This window comes from Chiroxiphia lanceolata, chromosome 4, assembly GCF_009829145.1.
Source record: "Chiroxiphia lanceolata isolate bChiLan1 chromosome 4, bChiLan1.pri, whole genome shotgun sequence".
NCBI classification, from domain to species: Eukaryota; Metazoa; Chordata; class Aves; order Passeriformes; family Pipridae; genus Chiroxiphia; species Chiroxiphia lanceolata.
In genome coordinates this window covers 47573271-47591034 of record NC_045640.1, presented here as the reverse complement: position 1 = coordinate 47591034, position 17764 = coordinate 47573271, and the positions used below count along the sequence as shown (strand labels likewise).

At 53.0% G+C, this 17764-nt stretch overlaps 3 protein-coding genes across 9 annotated transcripts; all 3 read left to right on the top strand.

Annotated features, from left to right (window-relative positions):
* Positions 1 to 6607: 6607 nt before the first annotated feature.
* AP5S1 (adaptor related protein complex 5 subunit sigma 1) lies at positions 6608 to 10664 on the top strand. Its single transcript, XM_032686581.1, has 2 exons — positions 6608 to 6989; positions 7469 to 10664. The coding sequence occupies exons 1-2, from the start codon at positions 6832 to 6834 to the stop codon at positions 7893 to 7895; spliced, it is 585 nt and encodes a 194-aa protein (XP_032542472.1). The 5' UTR covers positions 6608 to 6831; the 3' UTR covers positions 7896 to 10664.
* Positions 10665 to 10991: 327 nt separating this feature from the next.
* LOC116786188 (sulfotransferase 1 family member D1-like) lies at positions 10992 to 13524 on the top strand. Its single transcript, XM_032686580.1, is given in 8 exon segments — positions 10992 to 12105; positions 12180 to 12305; positions 12405 to 12502; positions 12597 to 12723; positions 12823 to 12917; positions 13006 to 13186; positions 13311 to 13374; positions 13376 to 13524. Coding segments are annotated over 7 exon segments (708 nt in total). The 5' UTR covers positions 10992 to 12105; positions 12180 to 12202; the 3' UTR covers positions 13416 to 13524.
* A 1024-nt stretch (positions 13525 to 14548) lies between these two features.
* LOC116785833 (sulfotransferase family cytosolic 1B member 1-like) lies at positions 14549 to 17482 on the top strand. Of its 7 annotated transcripts, XM_032685889.1 has the most exons (9): positions 14760 to 14795; positions 15050 to 15129; positions 15829 to 15977; positions 16155 to 16283; positions 16385 to 16482; positions 16589 to 16715; positions 16802 to 16896; positions 16974 to 17154; positions 17228 to 17482. In XM_032685889.1, the coding sequence occupies exons 3-9, from the start codon at positions 15830 to 15832 to the stop codon at positions 17338 to 17340; spliced, it is 891 nt and encodes a 296-aa protein (XP_032541780.1). In that variant the 5' UTR covers positions 14760 to 14795; positions 15050 to 15129; position 15829; the 3' UTR covers positions 17341 to 17482. The 7 variants fall into 7 exon arrangements, with proteins under 7 accessions (XP_032541783.1, XP_032541782.1, XP_032541781.1 ...); XM_032685892.1 differs by lacking the exons at positions 14760 to 14795; positions 15050 to 15129 and adding an exon at positions 14549 to 14617 and having other exon boundaries at positions 15823 to 15977; XM_032685891.1 differs by lacking the exon at positions 15050 to 15129 and having other exon boundaries at positions 14676 to 14795.
* The last annotated feature ends 282 nt before the right edge of the window (positions 17483 to 17764 follow it).

The window sequence follows — 17764 nt, the reverse complement described above, 5'->3', positions numbered from 1 at the left end:
GCAGGGAGACAAGGAGTTCCCCAAAGAACTCAAGGCATCGACAGAGCAGACCACAGTCCCAGCATAGCCTTGTCTGCAGCAGAGGCCAGGAGCAGGAGCAAGAGTCCCTGGGAAGGTGCAGTGATCAGGATTAGGAATGAGCCTTCTATTTCTATTTTGTTTCTCTGATTACTTAATATTTTCCCTATTAAAAATGTTAACTTAATTCCAGAAGGAAGCATGAAGCTAATGTTCCCAATTTGTATTGATTTGGTTTAAACAAATGGCTTTCTTGATTTAAATAAAACAAAGGCTTTTTGGGGAGGTGGTCTGATCTGGGCAATGCTTTCTGAGTACCCCACAATAGCAGAATTATTCCAGCTCAGCACGGAAGAGGCTTGGGCTGTCCTTGATCTATGGGGGTGGCAGCTGTAGAGAGGGAAGAGCTTTTTGTGGTGTTGTTGAACATTTCCTCAACTCTATCTATGCATCCTTTGTGGATTTGAAACAGTAACAGAAGTAGGATAGCTCTGGCCATCTGAACTTGATGGTGTGGCAGAGATGCCTTCCATGGGCTGACAGAAATTAATCACAATGTCTAAAACTGAAGTGGCTTTTAACAAAAGAGACTTGTTGCATGCGGGGAGATGAGATACTTTTATTCCCTTCAGGTGTAGTTCATGAACTTGAGTCCTGCACCCTGCTCTTTGTATAGCAGTGGGCAGCTTGAATCCACCTCACCATCATGTCAGCCCTTTTCCTCATCCCTGCATAGGAGACATTGAACATGACCCAGAGTGGCTTATGTTGCAGAGTTAAAATTTGCAGTGAGCAAAGCTGTGGTGGTTAAATGGTATTTCTTTCTCCATCTCTCCCAGTGCTGCTTCTTGGTGCTGTAGGTGCTCTTCCTCACTCTGGGGTGTGCTTCTGTCTTTGAAGGTTCCGTCTTGTATCTTCTATATCCAACCTGACTCCTTCTGCCTGACCAGGTTACCTGTTTCTCACAAAGCACTTGGGAGACAGAGACGGTTTATAAGGATTGCAAGTCTTTTCCTCAGTTAAATTAGGCTTCCTGGGACACAACACATGAGAAGCCATCAGCAGAATGCATGCAGCAGCATGTCCCTGCTGCTCTGGCTTCTCAGAAGTGGGAATGGCTTTGCTGCAGCATTTACTTAGTAGGACTTGATGTGCTCTGACATATGCAGTGGTGACAAACTGGTAGTCCCTTTTTCCATGCCTGGGGACACAGTGTGTTGGCAAGATGGAAGGGTGCTCAGAAAACAAGTTTCACAGTACCGATGCAGTTTTGCAGAGTTGGATCTCCTTGTAACAAATTGGTTGTAAGAGGAAATTTAAAATGCTGTATCCCAAGGGTACCCTTTAAAACACCAGCTATTTTAACACTGGGAAATGACATGCATCTCAAGACGTTTGAAGTGGTTTTTTAGCAATCACTTCAATAAAGATTTTAGGAGATGGAAGTCCTTGTAATAGCAGTCATTCAAAGTTTGAATCAAACCCATGTTACTGTCACTTGGACAGAAGTGGTTTTGCAGATGCTGTTCCAGCTGCAAGTAGTATATTTACAGCTCAAATTTAGGGAAGCCAAAGATTGCAGTAATGGCAGTGGGAATTCCAAGCAGGTAACTTGTAGGAAAACTCTGGTAGAGGTCTTGTTAAACTTTCTACTACCTGTATTTTTTCATGGGTGTGATAGATGGGAGCTAGTTTTGTGGAGGAATGGGAAATGCGAGTAGCCAAAACCAGCAAAACTTAAGTGGAGGGAGGTGGGAAGCCAAAACAGGGCTTTTGGGGCTATGTCACTTATATATAAGATACTTGACTTGAAAGCCATAAAGGAAGTACAACGCAAAGGTCGAATGACTCTTCAAAAAACAAGGTCACATAGCATTTATGTTTTCTGCTGGAAAGCAGCCTCTTCTCTGTGCTCCTGTAAATCATCTACCATTAACAGGGGAAATAAGTCTATGAATACACATAAAAGCACAACCACTTTTCAGAAGAACTGGTATGAGCTCCTGCTCACGTGTGCAGTGTGTGATACTCAGTCACTGACAGGCTCACTGACACTCCCTTCTGGCATACTAGTCCTGGTCCTCACCATGAATGCTGCCATCTGAGGGGAAGATTCTCCACAAAAACAACAGACAGACAGATAGGCATTTGGTATGATTTTCACCAAGAAATCAAGCAGGAGGGTGTAAAATGAAATAGTGGACAAGCTGAACAGTGGCTCTTGGGCTGATTTTCTCAGAGGCGGCTTCTTCAACCTGCTGCACACATCTCTCCAGTAAATGTGGCAGTAACTGTAAAGTAAGAATAACCCAAGAAACTCAAAGATGAAGAGAAAAGAGAACACAAGAAAAGCTGCTTCAGGGTACAGACTGATGAGCTAAGAGGATTTCTATTGTCATAAAGTAGTTTTTCCCATAAAAAAGCAGGTAAGAGCACATTGTTCAGAAAATGGTGGAACTATATTATTTTGAATCAAGAACTTCTCCTTGGAGCTGGTCATCTGCTTAGTGAGAAGTGGCTTCATAGACACCATGGGGAATTCTTTTCCCTAGCCAAGAGGCTGAGCCGTGAGAGTGCAATTGAATTTCCTTTCACTTGCCAAACTAAGTCCTGAAGCACTGAAGAGGTATTTTGCTCAGGTTTCGTTGGAATTCTCCAGTTCCAGCCACTCCAATGCCATCACCTCCCTTCCAGACTTCAGGAAGCGATTTCTGATTTTTTTTCAGAAGTGAAGAAAAAACCAGAATTGCCAAACCCACCTGAAATCAGCGCAGCCAAAGGTAACTGCTTCCCAAACCTTGCTCTCAGTGCACAAGTCTTCATGGGTTAACTGTTACATATTGTTCATAAAATGCACTTTTGTCAGAAAATATTTATGTTAGCAGCTGTACCGGCAAGGTTACTACCAAAATATCCTTCTGTGCTTTGAGTTTGGTTGTTGGTTTATTTGTTTTGTTCTTGTTTGGTTTTTTTTAATCCTCATCCTGTTCTAAACAGGGGAATGATTCATTCTTCTCTTTCTGTTTAATTTCACTTCAGCCTACTGTTTTCTGTTTCAGATGAAAGGAAAGCTAGTTTGTTCATAAGGAAAATACGACTGCATAAGCTTGGCACTCAGAAGACAGAAGTAGACCTGTTTGTATCTTAGAATCGTAGAATTGTAGAATGGTTTGGGTTGGAAGGGACCTTAAAGATCATCTAGTCCTAACCTTCCTGCCATAATCATGGACATTTTCCACTAGACCAGGTTGCTCCAAGCCCCATCCAACCTGGCTTGGAACAATTCCAGGAATGGGGCATCCACAGCTTCTCTGGGCAACATGTTCCAGTGCCTCACCATCCCCACAGGGAAGAATTTCTTCCCAATGTGTAATCTACACCTGCCTTCTGTCAGTTTGAAGCCACTCCCCTTTGTCCTGTCACTACGTGCCCTTGTCCAAAGTTTGCCTCCAGCTCTCTTGTAGCCCTTTTAGATACTGGATTCTGAGTAAGACTGGCATATAATGGTTGAAAGAGCAAAACCAATGAAGTCACCACAACATGAACTACCTTGAAATTACCTATAGCTGAACTGACTTGCCCTAAAGGCCCCTGATCTTATAGCCTGTGACAGTGGTTATCTTATAGCAGGTACAAATGGATGGAAATGGCAACAAGGAAAAATAATTTGATATAGCAGCAGCCACTGAACACAGTTTGAGGCCCCAGGGCTTTACTTTCAAGAAAAAAGTTGTCTTCCTTGCTAGAATAGTGTGCAAACATTTCTTGATCATCTTCCTATATTAAAATTACTGAGGGAATTACCAGTGTGGTGAAAAGGGTGAGGGTTTCTATAGGTTAACGCACAGGATCAGAGCCTCAACCAAACTCAGCCACTGTAAGAAAGGAGATTATTTTCTAGCCATGACACATAATTTAATTTACAGTTCTGCGCAGAAAGGGTGATCAGTGGTAAATTCCCAAATCCAGCACCCTGAGACAAAAAAGCAGGCCTACTTATACAGTTACAATCTTAAACTATTAGCATATCTTACTGAAGTCACTACTTGGCTAAGTTGTTATTGGCTCATCCTTTCTCTGCTTTGAATTAAAGCCATTGTGTCCCAAGAAATCATAGTGCATGCTCAGTGAGTGGTGGTCTTTTTGTGGGCAGGGGGGGCCTGAGCTGGGGTGTGTTTTTACTATTATAAGGAGCAAAAGTTCATCACTAGGGCAAGTTCTCACCACAGAACAGGTCAAAACAGGTTTTCTTCTAGCTCATCATTACACATCCCAGACAAGAAGGATTTTATCTTTGTTTTCCCCCTTCATGAACTTCGGCCATCAATTTCCTGTCTTCCACATTCCCATGGTTATTGCTTCCATTGCTTAACCACTTTATCTTGTTATTTGGAACTTCGCTCCTGTTATTCATCAAGGTGGGAACCAGGATGGAGGCACTTGTGTGGAACCCCTCTGGAGGCTGAGGGTCGGGTTGCATTGGTCCCTGAAGCTTAGTCCATATTTAGATGATGTACAATTATGTCCATTCCTATTCAAGTCATGACAGTGATTGATTTATGGCCCTGTTAAAAAGCCAGGATAATTTGAACAAGCACAAGCTGTAATGAGCTGGAGTGGAAAAGAGCTGCAGAGAAGAAACCAGGTGGGAGCAGGGGGGCCTGTAGCAGGAGGGGTCACCGGCCGCCTCGGGACACCTCCATCCCCGCTGAGTCCCCATCCCCGCCAGGGGGACATGGCTGGGAGCCAAGGCCGGGAGCCGCCGGCGTGGTGGAGCTGGGACTGATCCCGCGGTGGAAAGCGGAGCATTGCCGGGGACTCCGAGCCCCAGCGGCCGAGCTGAATCTGTTCCCCAGGCCAGGAACTCCAGGCCGATGCCCAAACCGCCGGGAAAGCCCCGAGCATGTCCCACCGCCCCGGGGGCGGCGGGGAGGGAGCGAAGCGCCGGCCCCGCACGGTGCCGCCGCCCGGCGGGCGCGGAGCGGCACCGCAGCCCCCGGTACCGGCACCGGTGTGGCCATCGCGGTGTCCCTGCACAAGGCGGGGGCTCGGGGGGGGGACACGGCCGGGTCAAGGGCGGCCACAAGCCGTGCAGAAGGCAGGGGCTGCCGTGACACCCGCCAGCAAGGAGGACCCTGAGCAAGGTAGCGTCCCCGCTCTGGGAAGGTGCAAGGGGGAGCATTCCAAGAGGGTCCTGTGGTAGCACAACAACATGGCAGGGGGCTGTGGCTCCCAGCATGCCAGGTCTGGAGATCAGCTGGAGGAGGTGCTCTGAGCCATGTGCAGCAAGGTTGCATGAGCCTGAGGCTGGTCATCTCCTCCTGGGTGGCAGCACCAGTGGTACAACTTCTGGCAGGCTACACCATGGCTGGGATGGACACCACAGCTGGGATATGGACAACATAGCCTGGATATGGACACTGTAGTTGGAATATGGACACCACAGCTGGGATATGGTGTCCCTATACACGCCCTGTGCACAGCAGCAAGACCCCCACTCCTCCCCACCTCCAGCCCTCAACCTGTGAATGACCAGCCACAGCCATAAAGAATTTGTCAAAAACCAGCTTTGCCATTGAAGCCACTTGAGGCAGAAAACAAGTATTCCATGGCTGGAAAGGTCTCATGGAAGAGCCTCTCCCTCCACGTCCCCACAAGACAAGCACCCTTCCATGCTCGCCCTGGCCGTGCCCCCCCGAGCCATGACCCCCCATGCCATCCCAAGCCACATCCACCCCCATGTATCCCCCAGCCACGTCCACCCCATGCCCAGAGACAAGTGTCACCACCCCCATTTAGACCCTGGCCTTTCCCCCCAAAACTGTCCTGTGCCCCCACTTTGAGCCACACCTCCCTGTGCTGTAGGAGTACCAGAGTGGTCACATCAAGAGCCTCCCCACCAACTCATGTCTTATTTAAAGTAGTTCTGCTCTAAGCCAGTTATGGTTTACGTTGGGCAACAGGAGGGGCTTCACCCCAACCCTGGACCCAGGGGTTGGGCACTGTGAGCTGGGCAGCATGGAAGTGTTCGCTGGGCTGGGGACTGTCTTTTGTGTTTGTTTATTGCTGTGATTGGTTTTTTTTACACACTCTATAAATACAACTCCTTCGGGAGGGGGAACAACCTCGGCTCCTGACCTGGGACTTCGGAGGGTGGGCACTCCCCGATCTGGGGCTGCGTCGGGGGCCGGGCTGGGCGATCGGAGCTTCCCTGGGTGTTGGGGGCTCCCCCAGGGGCAGGGCGGCTGTGGCAGGGGCAAGCGTGCGCCCCGACCGCTGTCCCTGCTTGGGGGGGCGGCAGGAGGGGGCCCCGCGGGTGTGGCCCGCTAGCCTGGGCCCCAGGCAGGCGGCACGGCGGAGACTCAGAGCTCTGCCCCGCTCCTGGTGCCGCCTAGGCCACTGGAACACCACGGGAGGAGGACACGGGACAGGGGCTGTGGGTCACGGCTATGCCCGGGGCAAGAGGGAGGGGACACCACGGGCTCTCACAGCCAGGACAGCGCTACTCGGCAATACTGCCACCCGCCATATTGTGCGTCCTCCCTACCCCACCCACCGGCCGCTACCCACCAATCAGCTCTCGCTGCCCTCGGAGTTTTGGCCAATCGTAACCCGCCGTTTGCGCGTCCTCCGCCCTTCCCTCCGGCCACCGCCTGCCGCCCCTTCCGGAAGCACCACCGCTCTTTTCCCGAGCCACCACCGCTCCTTTCCCGAGCCACCATCGCCCCTTTCCCGGGCCACCACCGCCCCTTCCGCCGGAGCAGGGGTTGGGCTGGGCTGGGCTGGGCTGGGCCGCAGGGCGCGGTCTCGGCCATGGTCCGGGCGTTCGTGCTGCTGTCACCGGGCGGGCCGGCCGGGCAGGCTCCCTGCCGCGTGCTGTACGCGCGTGCCTTCGGGACCCCTCCCGGGACCCCTCTCGGGGGTCCCCGGCAGCGCCTTCGCCGCAAGGAGCAGCTGCTGGTCGTGGCCAGGTAGCCGGGAGAACCCCCCGCCTCGGGGCGGCGACATCACTCTCCATGGGAACCCCCTTCCTGGGGATGCTGGGCTCGGTGGAACCCCTGTGACCCCCTCCATTCCCTGAAGCCCCTGGAGTTGTGACTCTCCATCGCTTTCCCTGGGACCCCCACAACCATGATGCCTCCTTTTTTTTTTTTTTTTTGATGTGGGGGCTCCTGGGTTTTGCCCGACCCCTAGGGCTGAGACACCCCTTTACTGTGGGACACCCTCCCTTCCTGAGGGGAGCTTGTGCTCAGTGGGACCTCCAGAACTGTGGCAGCCCCCTTATGGGGGGGACAGGGCTCAGCGGGAACCCCAGGACCATGATCCCCCCCATTCATCAGATACGCCCTTTTGGGGGATTCTGGGACCCTGTGTCCCCAGTAGAGGGGGTCACTCTATCCCTGGATGAGGCAGGAGTCCATAACACAAGGGTCCCCCCTTTCTCTTCCAGACAAGTGGCTTCCCAGTGCCAGCTGCTTCAGTCATCCCTGGGCCGCCTGTCCTCCCCACAGCTTCCCCAGCTGCCTGATGAGCCGGTGTCACTCCAAGATGCTCCGGGGGGGCTTTTCCAGATGCCCCCTGGAGACCCCTTCCCTGACCGGGTGACAGTAGTCTGGTTATCAGTGCTGGCCCTTGCCTGTGCTTTGATTTGTGACCCCCAGGAAAATCTGTCCTTGGCTGAAATCACCCTGCGGCGCCTGGCTCCCCGCCTGCTCATCTCCTTGCGGCTCCTCAGCCCTGGCGCTGACATCCTGCTCCGTCCGGATGCCGCTGATGCCCTCCTGGATCGTCTCCTGCCCCATGGGCAGATGCTTTTTCTCAATGAACGTTTCCTCCAGGCAGTGGACCGGGAGCTGGGCATCAAAGCATCCCGCTGAGCTACAGATGACATCCCTGCCCACCACCCCTGGGTATTTTTCATTGGGGAGAGACAAGGGAAGGATCCGAGATGGTTGCCAAGCCCCAGCAGGATGGATGGGAAAAGTAGCTCAGGAATAAAGAGCAACATGCCAGCAAAGAGCGGGATTTTAATCCATTTATCCCCTAACTTTGTTGTGGGAGAGCTAATAGCCATCCCCATAAATCCATCTGGAGCTGGAACAGTGCCGTGTTCCTGCACCGTTTTCCTGCGCTGTGTTCTTGCACCGCTCCGTGCGCACGTGACAGCGGGCGGTGGCTCCGCATGGCCGTGAATGGACATTAAAAGAGGGATGCCGGGTTACCCCAGCTGGATGTTACAGGGCAGGTGGGGGGTTCCTGGCAGGGGAGACCTGGCTGTAGGCAGTGCAGAATCCCTCTGGTATGGGATGGGAGCTCACCTCAGGACAGGAGGAACCGTAGGGGACATGGGGAAGCCGGGGGTGTGCAACCAGCCCTGGTGCATCAGGGTCACTGGGTGGGGGATTTATTTCAAACAGGCAGCGAGGCAGGATGTGGCCGTGCGCCTGACACAGCGGGTTGGTTGTCACCAGGTGATGCTGCTTGGGAACAGGGGACCTATGTGACACCCTGGGAGGTGGCTGGAGCTGGCACCCACCTGCACAGCTCTTCCAGCTGCCACCAGGGTGCAGTGGGGATCAGGGCTCTATCCTAGCAGTTTCTGAGTGCTGGGAGAGTCAGGGAACCAGGACGTGGCATGCATGGCTCTGCCTGGAGGCCCCTGACCTACTATACGAGCACATGGTAGTGGGTTTTTGAAAAAGGGGTAGGATGAAAAGGAATAGAGAAAAGAAGAGATGAATTAAAGGGGCAGAGAAAGAAAGAGAAAGAGAAGAAGGAAGAAAAAAAGAAAGGAAGAAAGAAAGAAAGAAAAAAAGAAGGAAGGAAGGAAGAGAAAGGAAAGAGAGATCACCAGTCCTGGTTCCATCCATCCAACTGATGGGATGTCCAGGGTTCCGAGGACACAGCCCAGGCTTGGTGGGGGTACGTTTTGATAGATAGGTTTCCCTGCCCTGAAGACAGATTTCTTGCTTTCTATGCAAATTAGTTCTTATGCAGTCTGTTCTTTCACACCCTTCTGGAAATGGGTTGGGGGGGGTTGGGCATCTTGGATGGTCTCGTCCCCCCCACCACCAGATTGACCTTTGGTTGACAGTATGTGCCTGCTTCTGTGCTGATGCTGTCTTGTTTTTTTAGTTGTGTCTCTATGGACTAGAACAAGGATGTTTGTCCCAGAAAAGTGCTGCCCTACCTCTGCATGGCCCCTTTATCCGTTCACATCTTGTTCTTCCTTGGGGCATGTTAGTTCCAACAGTCCTTGATTGGCTCCATGGCCATCCTGCTGTCGGTGTTTGAGATTTACACATGGTCCCCTTTTCTTCTGGGCTTCTACACCACCCTATGGCTCAAACATCAATAGGGCCCTTGAAAAGGTGATCCCTTGAAAGGGGAAAAGAAGGGAAAGAGAGGTAGAGGGAGGGGCAAATGCATTCTGTAAATTATCTCTAAGCTTTGGGATAATCTCTCCATAATTTTTCACACCTTAACGTACAATCCAGTTACCAAAATGAAAAGCAGAAAGGTTAATACTAAAAGAACAATCACAGTGCCAGATTTTGTTAAAAATTCACATTGCTGTTGGCGACTATCCAAATAAAATGTCACACCAGAGGTGTTCCCCATCTTTCTTCACCCATTCCACCACCCAGTGGACTTTTTCCACATGTTGGTGAACAGTAATCAAAGTCTTTTGTCCGTAGTCTTGTGCTTGCTTCAACAGTCATCTCAGGTCCTCATGTTGTAGCACCTTTTTTACTAGTGTGAGGTTCATACCAGTGGGAATGGGTTTTAAAGCTATGATCGAGGTGTAGTTAGATTTCAACAACTGGTAGGAGTTAATCAGAGCTGAATAATTGAAATCCTACCCCTTGATTTGAACAAATTTACAAATGTTAGAGTGATTTTTTTGTTATTACTACCTGATTATCTACCATTACGTGGTCACAAGGTGTTCCTAAGCAAACACATCTCCTGCTTGCATACACATGCATGTTTTCTGGGTTGTAATCTGATCAAATTTCAAAATGGTATATTTTGCTCAGTATCAAGACAAGTGTCTTGAGCCCTTAGTGTATTTTCCTGACAGATAAATCCTTGTTGTTCCTGCACAATGCATGCATCGACTTCTGTAGTTTGCCATTTTGTCCCTTCTTTCTAGGCCTATACCCTATGTTCTGTGGGGTACAGTACAGTTCCATTATAAATTAATCCTAAAGCATGATGGGATATATTTTTTACACTTTAGCATTAAGCACTGTTAACACAAAGGCAGTGACTGTATAATTTTAGAGGTTATAGGTAAAGTTAACTAAATACCACCAGGACAGGAAGTTTCTTTTAAACTATTTTCCCAAAATACCTTCCTAATCTCAGTGGGCAAGGGTACTGTCTTCACCTTCCCATATGATAGCAGCTGTCATATATTGCATGCACAATTGGGTTTGAATACAACCAAGAGCCAAAGAGACATTGTCTTAGAGTGTTTCAATGGTGTTAGCAATTAATTGTTGATGAGAACCAACTGGAATCTGAATGTATGGGCCATTATTTTGTATGCATTCATAGGATTCCACTTGCTGGATTTCAGTGTCACCTGGTTTATGGCCAGAATTCTCTTGCAAGTCAGCCACTGAATCAGATCTAATGGAGTAATTTTTTGTGTGTGATTTTCTGCTCTGCCCTGAGGTCTAGTAGATTCAGGGGGGGTTGAAGGAGATAAAGAATCATCTTTCCCTGGTTCCCTGTCATTGGGATCACCCTATATGTTTACATCCCTTGTAAGTCTGCTGTACTTTTCCTGGAACTTTGATATCTCAGTCGCGGTATATAGCTCCATTTTGGTAGCAGTTTGCTGACCCTGACCATCATCTGTGGTTTCAGTTTTAATTAAGGGTCATAATGTTAATTCCTCATCATCAGATGACAAATGCTACGTCTCACTTCTTGTCAGGGTAATAAATGCATTTACTGTCTTCCAACTCCTTCATTGGATATAAAAAGTCAGAGTTGTGCGATCATATTTTTTCAAATGGCACAGATTCTAAATCCTGCACTGGTGCCCCCTTTCCCACAGTTCCTGCTGACCTGGCCTGGGCCAGGCACCACTTCCCTTCTGCTTCTCCTCGATCTCCTGCAGCAGGAGCAGCACCTGTTCCACCATGCCAGGTCCCAGCACTGTACAACCTTGATCACATCACCCAGGATGGAGAAGTTCAGTGTACTCAGCACCTTCCTAAAAGAGGCATCAAAGGAGCACCCAGGAGGGCAAGGAGGGAGACACTCCTCTGCCTGCAGCACCCTCGGCCAGGTCCCAGCCAGTCTGGTCCACAGCCAGGACAAGCAGGGGCAACACAGTGCTCATGGGGCAGGGAGGGAGGGAGGCAGAGCCCATCCCAAAACTGCCCCACACCCTGGCTGCTGGCCTTTTGAACCTGCTTCCCATCCTCCGTGTTCCTTAGCCGAGCCAGCTTTCGTTAACCATTACTGCTTGGGCGGGGCGGGAGGGTGGAGGTGCCAAGGCTCCTAGGGACCAGAGGCCTCAGAATCTTGATAGGTACAGCTGCAGCAGGAATAGGGTGGCAGAGGTGTCTCTGCAGCTGTAGAACCCTGTGGCACCTATTAAAGGGGCTGAAGCTGGGGGAGAAACACAGACAAGTGGGAGGAGAGGTGATGGTGGGCTCCATTCCTTACCCCTCATGGCTTGGGCTTAGTGCATGGCTGGCACCACAGATGTCAAGGTGGCATCCTGCTGGGGAATGGGCCATGCCCCTGGCTCTGGCACTGGCATTGGCAGCACCTCTGCCACATGTGATCCAGGCTAAACTTTGCCTGGTGGGGCACTGCACTGCTGGGGCAGCACAGTGCTGCCACAGGATCCAGCTAGTCCCAAGGTTGTGGAGGCTGCCAGCAGGGAGGACAGCCAGCACTGTGAGGATCCACCATCAGCCAAGGAGCAGGAAAGTGTCAGGGAGGAGCTGGGCAGCCTCCATGGTATCCCCCTCTACAAGACGTTCATTGAGGGCTGGCCACAGGTGAAGGATTTCCAAGCCTGTCCAGATGACCTGCTCATCTCCACCTACCCCAAATCAGGTGAGTGGCCCTGGGGAAGGGTGAAGGGACGATGAGGTGACACCAGCCTTTGCAATGCTGTCCCTGTGCTGCAGGCACAACTTGGCTGAGTGAGATCATGGACGTGATCTACCAAGATGGCAATGTGGAGAAATGCCGACGGGATGCCATCTACAACTGTGTGCCCTTCCTGGAAATAAAAGAACCTGGGATACCGAGTGGTGAGCTTCCCCAGCCTGGCTCCCTGGGTGGGGAGGGAGCAGAACTGGGGTCGCGCTGAGCGTGCTGGGGCTCACACCTCTAAGCCCCCTGTGCCACAGGTGTTGAGCAGCTGGAGAACACCCCATCCCCATGGCTCGTAATGACCCATCTCCCAGTCCAGCTCCTCCCACAGTCCTTCTGGGAGAAGGACTGCAAGGTAATGCTGCAGGTGCCCCTGCCTCTCTCCCCATCTGGGCTGGCAGGGAGGAGGCACTACTCTATCTTCCAACCACATCCTTGTCTGTCTCCAGATTATCTACATGGCCCGCAACCCCAAGAATGTTGTCATCTCCTACTACTACTTCTACCAGATGGCCAAGTTACACCCTGACCCTGGCACACTGGCTGAGTTCCTGGAGACCTTTCTGGATGGCAAAGGTGAGGGCTGAGCCACAGGATGCCCACCCTGAAATGCTGGTGGGAAGGACATCCCCCGCTGCCCTGCTTTTTAGCTAATCCCTTGACCATATTCCACAGCGGCCTACGGGTCCTGGTATGACCATGTGCGGGGCTGGTGGGAGAAAAGGAAGGAGAAGAAGATCCTGTAGCTCTTCTATGAGGGCATGAAAAAGGTGAGGGTGGGATGAGGGACAAGGTGCCCTGGTTGCCCCCCCCCCCCTTAGCGTTTTAGGCAGCCTCCTCATGTCAACTGCCCTGCAGGACCCACGTCAGGAAGTGAAGAAGATCCTGCAGTTCCTGGGCAAGGAGGTGGTGGAGGGAACAGTGGAGAGGATCCTTCACAACACTACCTTCCAGGCGATGAAGAAGAACCCTGCTGCCAACTATGAGACCATGCGCACTGCCCTGATGGACCACAGCCTCTCCCCCTTCCTCCATAAAGGTGGGATTTGACCAGTGGTGGAGGGCTTGGGAGGAATGTCCCTGCGTTGTATTTCAGCCGCCATCCGTGGCTGCAAATATTTTGTGTGTCTCGAGATTTGCCCCACTTGCTTTCTTGCCCCCAGGGATCTGTGGAGACTGGAAGAACCACTTCACTGTGGCCCAGAATGAGCACTTCGACCGGCACTACCATAGCAGGCTCCAACCTCCACTTCCAGATGGAGATGTGAGGGGCTCATCCCCCTTTCCAGGAGGACTCTGCTTCTCCTTGCTCCCCCAGTGTGGAGAGTGGGTCCAGGTGGAGCATCCTTGCACTGATTTACTTTTCCCCTTGCAATAAATTGTGATAAATGGAGAGTGAGTCATTGCCTGCAGAAAAAGGCAGGGGGGGAGGCTGAACCCCCCCAAATCCCAGGCAGTGTCTGGGAGAACCTCCATGATCAGCAGTAGAGAAGGTGGGCACACACAGTGGATTTTTGGCTGGTGATGGTCAGGCATCACTGGGAATATGCATCCTCCCAAAACCCACCACTGGCCCCTGTCAGCTTGGGTGTCCCAGACCCAGCCTACCAAGGTGCCTGGAGGGAGCATAGATCGGTGAAGAGTGGAAAAACCCCAAAGCACCAGCAAACCTGCTGCTGCCATGGCTTTTGTGTGCACAGGAGCTTTCATGGCTCCAGGTTGTGGCAAGTTTCTTGACAGAGTGGGTGGTGGTGAGGCTCTCCCCAGGCTCCCTGACCCAGCTGGAGCTTGGCAACCCATAGTTTATGGAACAAAGGTGAAGGGAAACACCTCCCTGCTGGCATATGGCCGGGCTCAGCAACATCACCATCCTTGCTGGATAGGGAACCCACCCTGTAACCTCCAACCTGGTTGCACTAAGTCCTTGCTCCGGGATGGCCAGAGCAAACGACTCCCTGTCCCCCTGGGGCAAGGGCGTGCTTTGGAGCCCCAAGTGCCCCACTTACACTCCACTTCTGGCCTGTTCCGGAGTTTCTAAGATTGCAGCTTTTTGGCAATACAGCCTCACAGGGTTGTTTTATCCCCAAAGAGAAGCAACTAGGATCCGACTCCTATAGAGCAGCAGTGCTGTGAGGAGACCTGACCCATAGGAATGAATCCTTTCCAGAGATTTATTTCAATGCCAATGGAGATTTCTGTGCTTCCCCACCTCCTGGCTTTGCCTGTGGAGTTTGCACACGCAACCAATTCTGCTGATATATGGACAGACGGACGGGCAGGGAGGCATGTCCCTGCCTGCAAAACACCTGAACGCCTGGCATGGCATGGCCCACCTCACCTGGAACTTGGCCCTGGGTCCAAATCAGGGACTTCTATCAAGGTTGCAAACAACTGAGCTGCTGCCCCTGCCCAGCTGCCACCTTTCCTGCCCTCACCACTCTCTCCTGGCTCGCAGGTCGCCTGTGGGAAGCAGCTAAGGAGGAGCATTTCACCACCACCGGCACCTTTAAACACCTTTCCCAGGAGCACTTGTGCTTTGCAATCCTGCAAACTTTGGACCCGTGGAGCAGGGATATGACCAAAGCCTGATCTCTACATCCCACTAGCAAGCCCCACGTCTGTGTGAGGAATTGGGGACGTCCACTCAGGTGACTCCTGGATCAGGACAGGGTGACGTTAAATTCCCCGGGCTGGAATTTCCTCCCTTTGTTTACCTCTGCGAGTGGAGGGGGCAGCTGTGATTTCCATTCCCGCCACCTTTGTGCGTACCGGGGGTTGCTGAGCACGGCACAGCTCATCGCAGGCACCTGGGGACAGTCCCTACCCCCGCTCGCCCCTTCCCTGCCCTCCTCCTGCCCCAGCGCTGTCCCCCCGCCTCCCTGAGCCTCCATCTTCCACGAAGGGAAGGGAAAATAGCAAATCCCGCCCCGTAAGCGGCGGGCGAAGCTTTGCCTCCTCCCTGCCAGAGGACCCGGAGAAGAGGTAATGGGGGGACTCTGGCCACGGTCAGGGGGATCGGCCCATTTCAGGGTGCCCTGGCCTCACAAGCAGAGGGCCTGCGTGGGGGGGTGCGGGGACTCAGAGAGGCTCAGTGTTCCTGCAAACCCTAGGAAGATGGAAGCAAGTGACCAAGCCTCTCTCCAAAAGTCACAGTGTGGGTGTTTCGCAGCTCCCATATCCAGCGTTTCTATCCTGGCTGGTGGGTGAAAAGGTTTCCTGGGGAGAGAGTTCTGGGGGCCCTGCTCCTCATTCCTGTCTCCTTCAAACCCTCACTCATCCCCCTGCAAGAAGGACTTCCCCAAGCTGCCGTACAGCTGAGAGGTGGAGAGAAAAAGGCAGAGGGAAAGCAGCCTGAAACCCCAGCCAGAAAAGCCCTTGTGAGCTTTTACACCCAGGTAGAAGTACCAGCTTGGTACAGGTAGCTGCCCCACTTCCTGTGCTGACCTGAGCCCCCCAGAGCCAGCCATGCCCCACCACACTCCCTGCACCACCAGCTGGCCCCACAAATCCCCTCAGAAGACAGATGCCACCTCCCATGACACCAACAAGCAGGGGACAGTTTCCTTCCTGTGGGCAGGATGGCTGGGTTCAGCAGGCATTTTGGGGACTCCAGGGAAAGAGGTGGCCCCATGATGCTCCTTGCTGCCAGCCAGCCCTGCTATCTGTCCATGTCCCCAGAAGGATGGCCAATCCAGACTCCTATCTGCGTCAGCCCTGGCGCACAGTGCATGGCATTCCCATGGTCAACGCCTTCGCCCTCAACTGGGAGCGGATCGACAGCTTCCAGAGTCGCTCTGAGGACATTGTGGTGGTCAGCTTCCCCAAGTCTGGTGAGTGTCCCCAGGCAACAGAGAGGGGCCACACTTGGGAAGGGAGGAACCAACCTGGAGGAGCTGGGACTGGAGGGGATGCTAAAAGGCAACACTGGTAGATGGTGGCCCTCGGGTGCCTAAGATGGGGCTCTGGTGGGAGTGGCATCAGCTGGACATGCAGCCTCTCCTCGCCAGGCACCACCTGGGTCAGCGAGATTGTGGATGTGGTCCTGAAAGGTGGTGACCCCAAAAAATGCAAGGAGGATAACATCATCAACCGGGTGCCCATGATGGAGTTTGCTGCCCCTGGGAAGATGCCAGCAGGTAACAAGGTGGCAGTGGGTGGTGGATGGGGGACACGCTTGGTTTTGTATGGGAGGGTACCCCACTGGCAGTGGGATTGCTCGTGGGGGAAATCCTTGCAGGCACGGACCAGCTGGAGGTTATGGCATCCCCTCGCATCATCAAGACCCACATCCCAGCTCACATCTTGCCCAAAACCTTCTGGGAAAACCGCTGCAAGGTAACAGGCTGGAGTTACCACACCTGGAGGAATCCAGCAGAGATAAGGGGGGTACCTGTCCTGTTGGGACCTTGCAAGTCCCCACATGCCACCAAGCTTTCTGCAGATGATCTATGTGGGGCGCAATGCCAAGGATGTGGCCGTTTCCTACTACCACTTTGACTTGATGAACAAGTTCCACCCTCACCCCGGGACATGGGCCCAGTACCTGGAGGAGTTCATGGCCGGCAGAGGTGGGACAGGGCACCCCTGGGTGCATGTGGGGACCCTGTGGGGTGCTGTCACCAACTGACACCCCCTGGCTGCTCTCCCCATGCAGTGGCATATGGCTCCTGGTACAATCACGTCAAGGGCTACTGGGAGAGGAGGAAGGATCACCCCATTCTCTACCTCTTCTATGAGGACTTGAAGGAGGTGATGGACTGGGGTGGGTGGTGGTGTGGCATCTGGGGGGGTGGCAGGAGGGGTGAACATCAGCCTGTGTCCCACAGGACCTCCGCCGGGAGATTGTCAAGGTGGCCCAGTTCCTGGGGCACGAGCTGTCGGAGGCGGCACTGGACGCCATCACCCGACACACTTCCTTCGAGGCCATGCGGGACAACCCCACCACCAACTACAGCAAGCTGCCCTCCGAAATCATGGACCACAGCGTGTCCCCCTTCATGCGCAAAGGTGAGCAGCTCTGGGGGGCTGCAGGTGCCCTCTCCCCCCGTCCCCTGCTGAGCCCCATCTCACCCGGCCTCAGGCACCACTGGAGACTGGAAGAACCACTTCACCGTGGCCCAGAACGAGCGCTTTGACCAGGACTATGCGCAGAAGATGTCGGGCACCGACCTGCGCTTCCGCACTCAGATCTGAGGAGACACTGCCAGACACCCCCCAAATCTGACCCATGCTGGTGTCACTGCTCCCACACCAGGACAGGGGCTGCTTCCCCTCCTCTGAGACTGCTGGAGAGAAATAAAATGTGCTTCCTGACCCCTGCATGGGGTGCTCACTACCCTGTGCCTGTGTGGACCCAACCCTGCCATCCCCTTGGGGCTGCTGTCCTCTTCTTGGGCTGAGGACAAGCAGGTGTCACCCCTCAGCTGCCGTGGTGGGGGGATTGCTACCAGCAGCTTGTGGGATTGCAGAGGGTTGTGGCAAAATTGCATGTGGGGAAGCTGTTGGCTGGATATGGGCAGTGAGGGGTGGCCTCCCTGTCCTCCCTGTGAGGAGACACAGTCTGGGACCTGGGGGTGGGAGGCAAGATCAGCGAGGCTAGAGATGTCCACTGTGGCCC

What these genes read in the sequence shown, in the direction of transcription:
- AP5S1 (XM_032686581.1), top strand. Translation starts at nt 6,832, where the DNA reads ATGGTCCGGGCGTTCGTGCTGCTGTCACCGGGCGGGCCGGCCGGGCAG. An exon ending in CAGCTGCTGGTCGTGGCCAG is followed by an intron (nt 6,990 to 7,468) that starts GTAGCCGGGAGA and finishes TTTCTCTTCCAG; the next exon opens with ACAAGTGGCTTCCCAGTGCC.
- LOC116785833 (XM_032685892.1), top strand. Translation starts at nt 15,830, where the DNA reads ATGGCCAATCCAGACTCCTATCTGCGTCAGCCCTGGCGCACAGTGCAT. An exon ending in TCTGGGAAAACCGCTGCAAG is followed by an intron (nt 16,483 to 16,588) that starts GTAACAGGCTGG and finishes AGCTTTCTGCAG; the next exon opens with ATGATCTATGTGGGGCGCAA. An exon ending in GGAGTTCATGGCCGGCAGAG is followed by an intron (nt 16,716 to 16,801) that starts GTGGGACAGGGC and finishes CTCCCCATGCAG; the next exon opens with TGGCATATGGCTCCTGGTAC.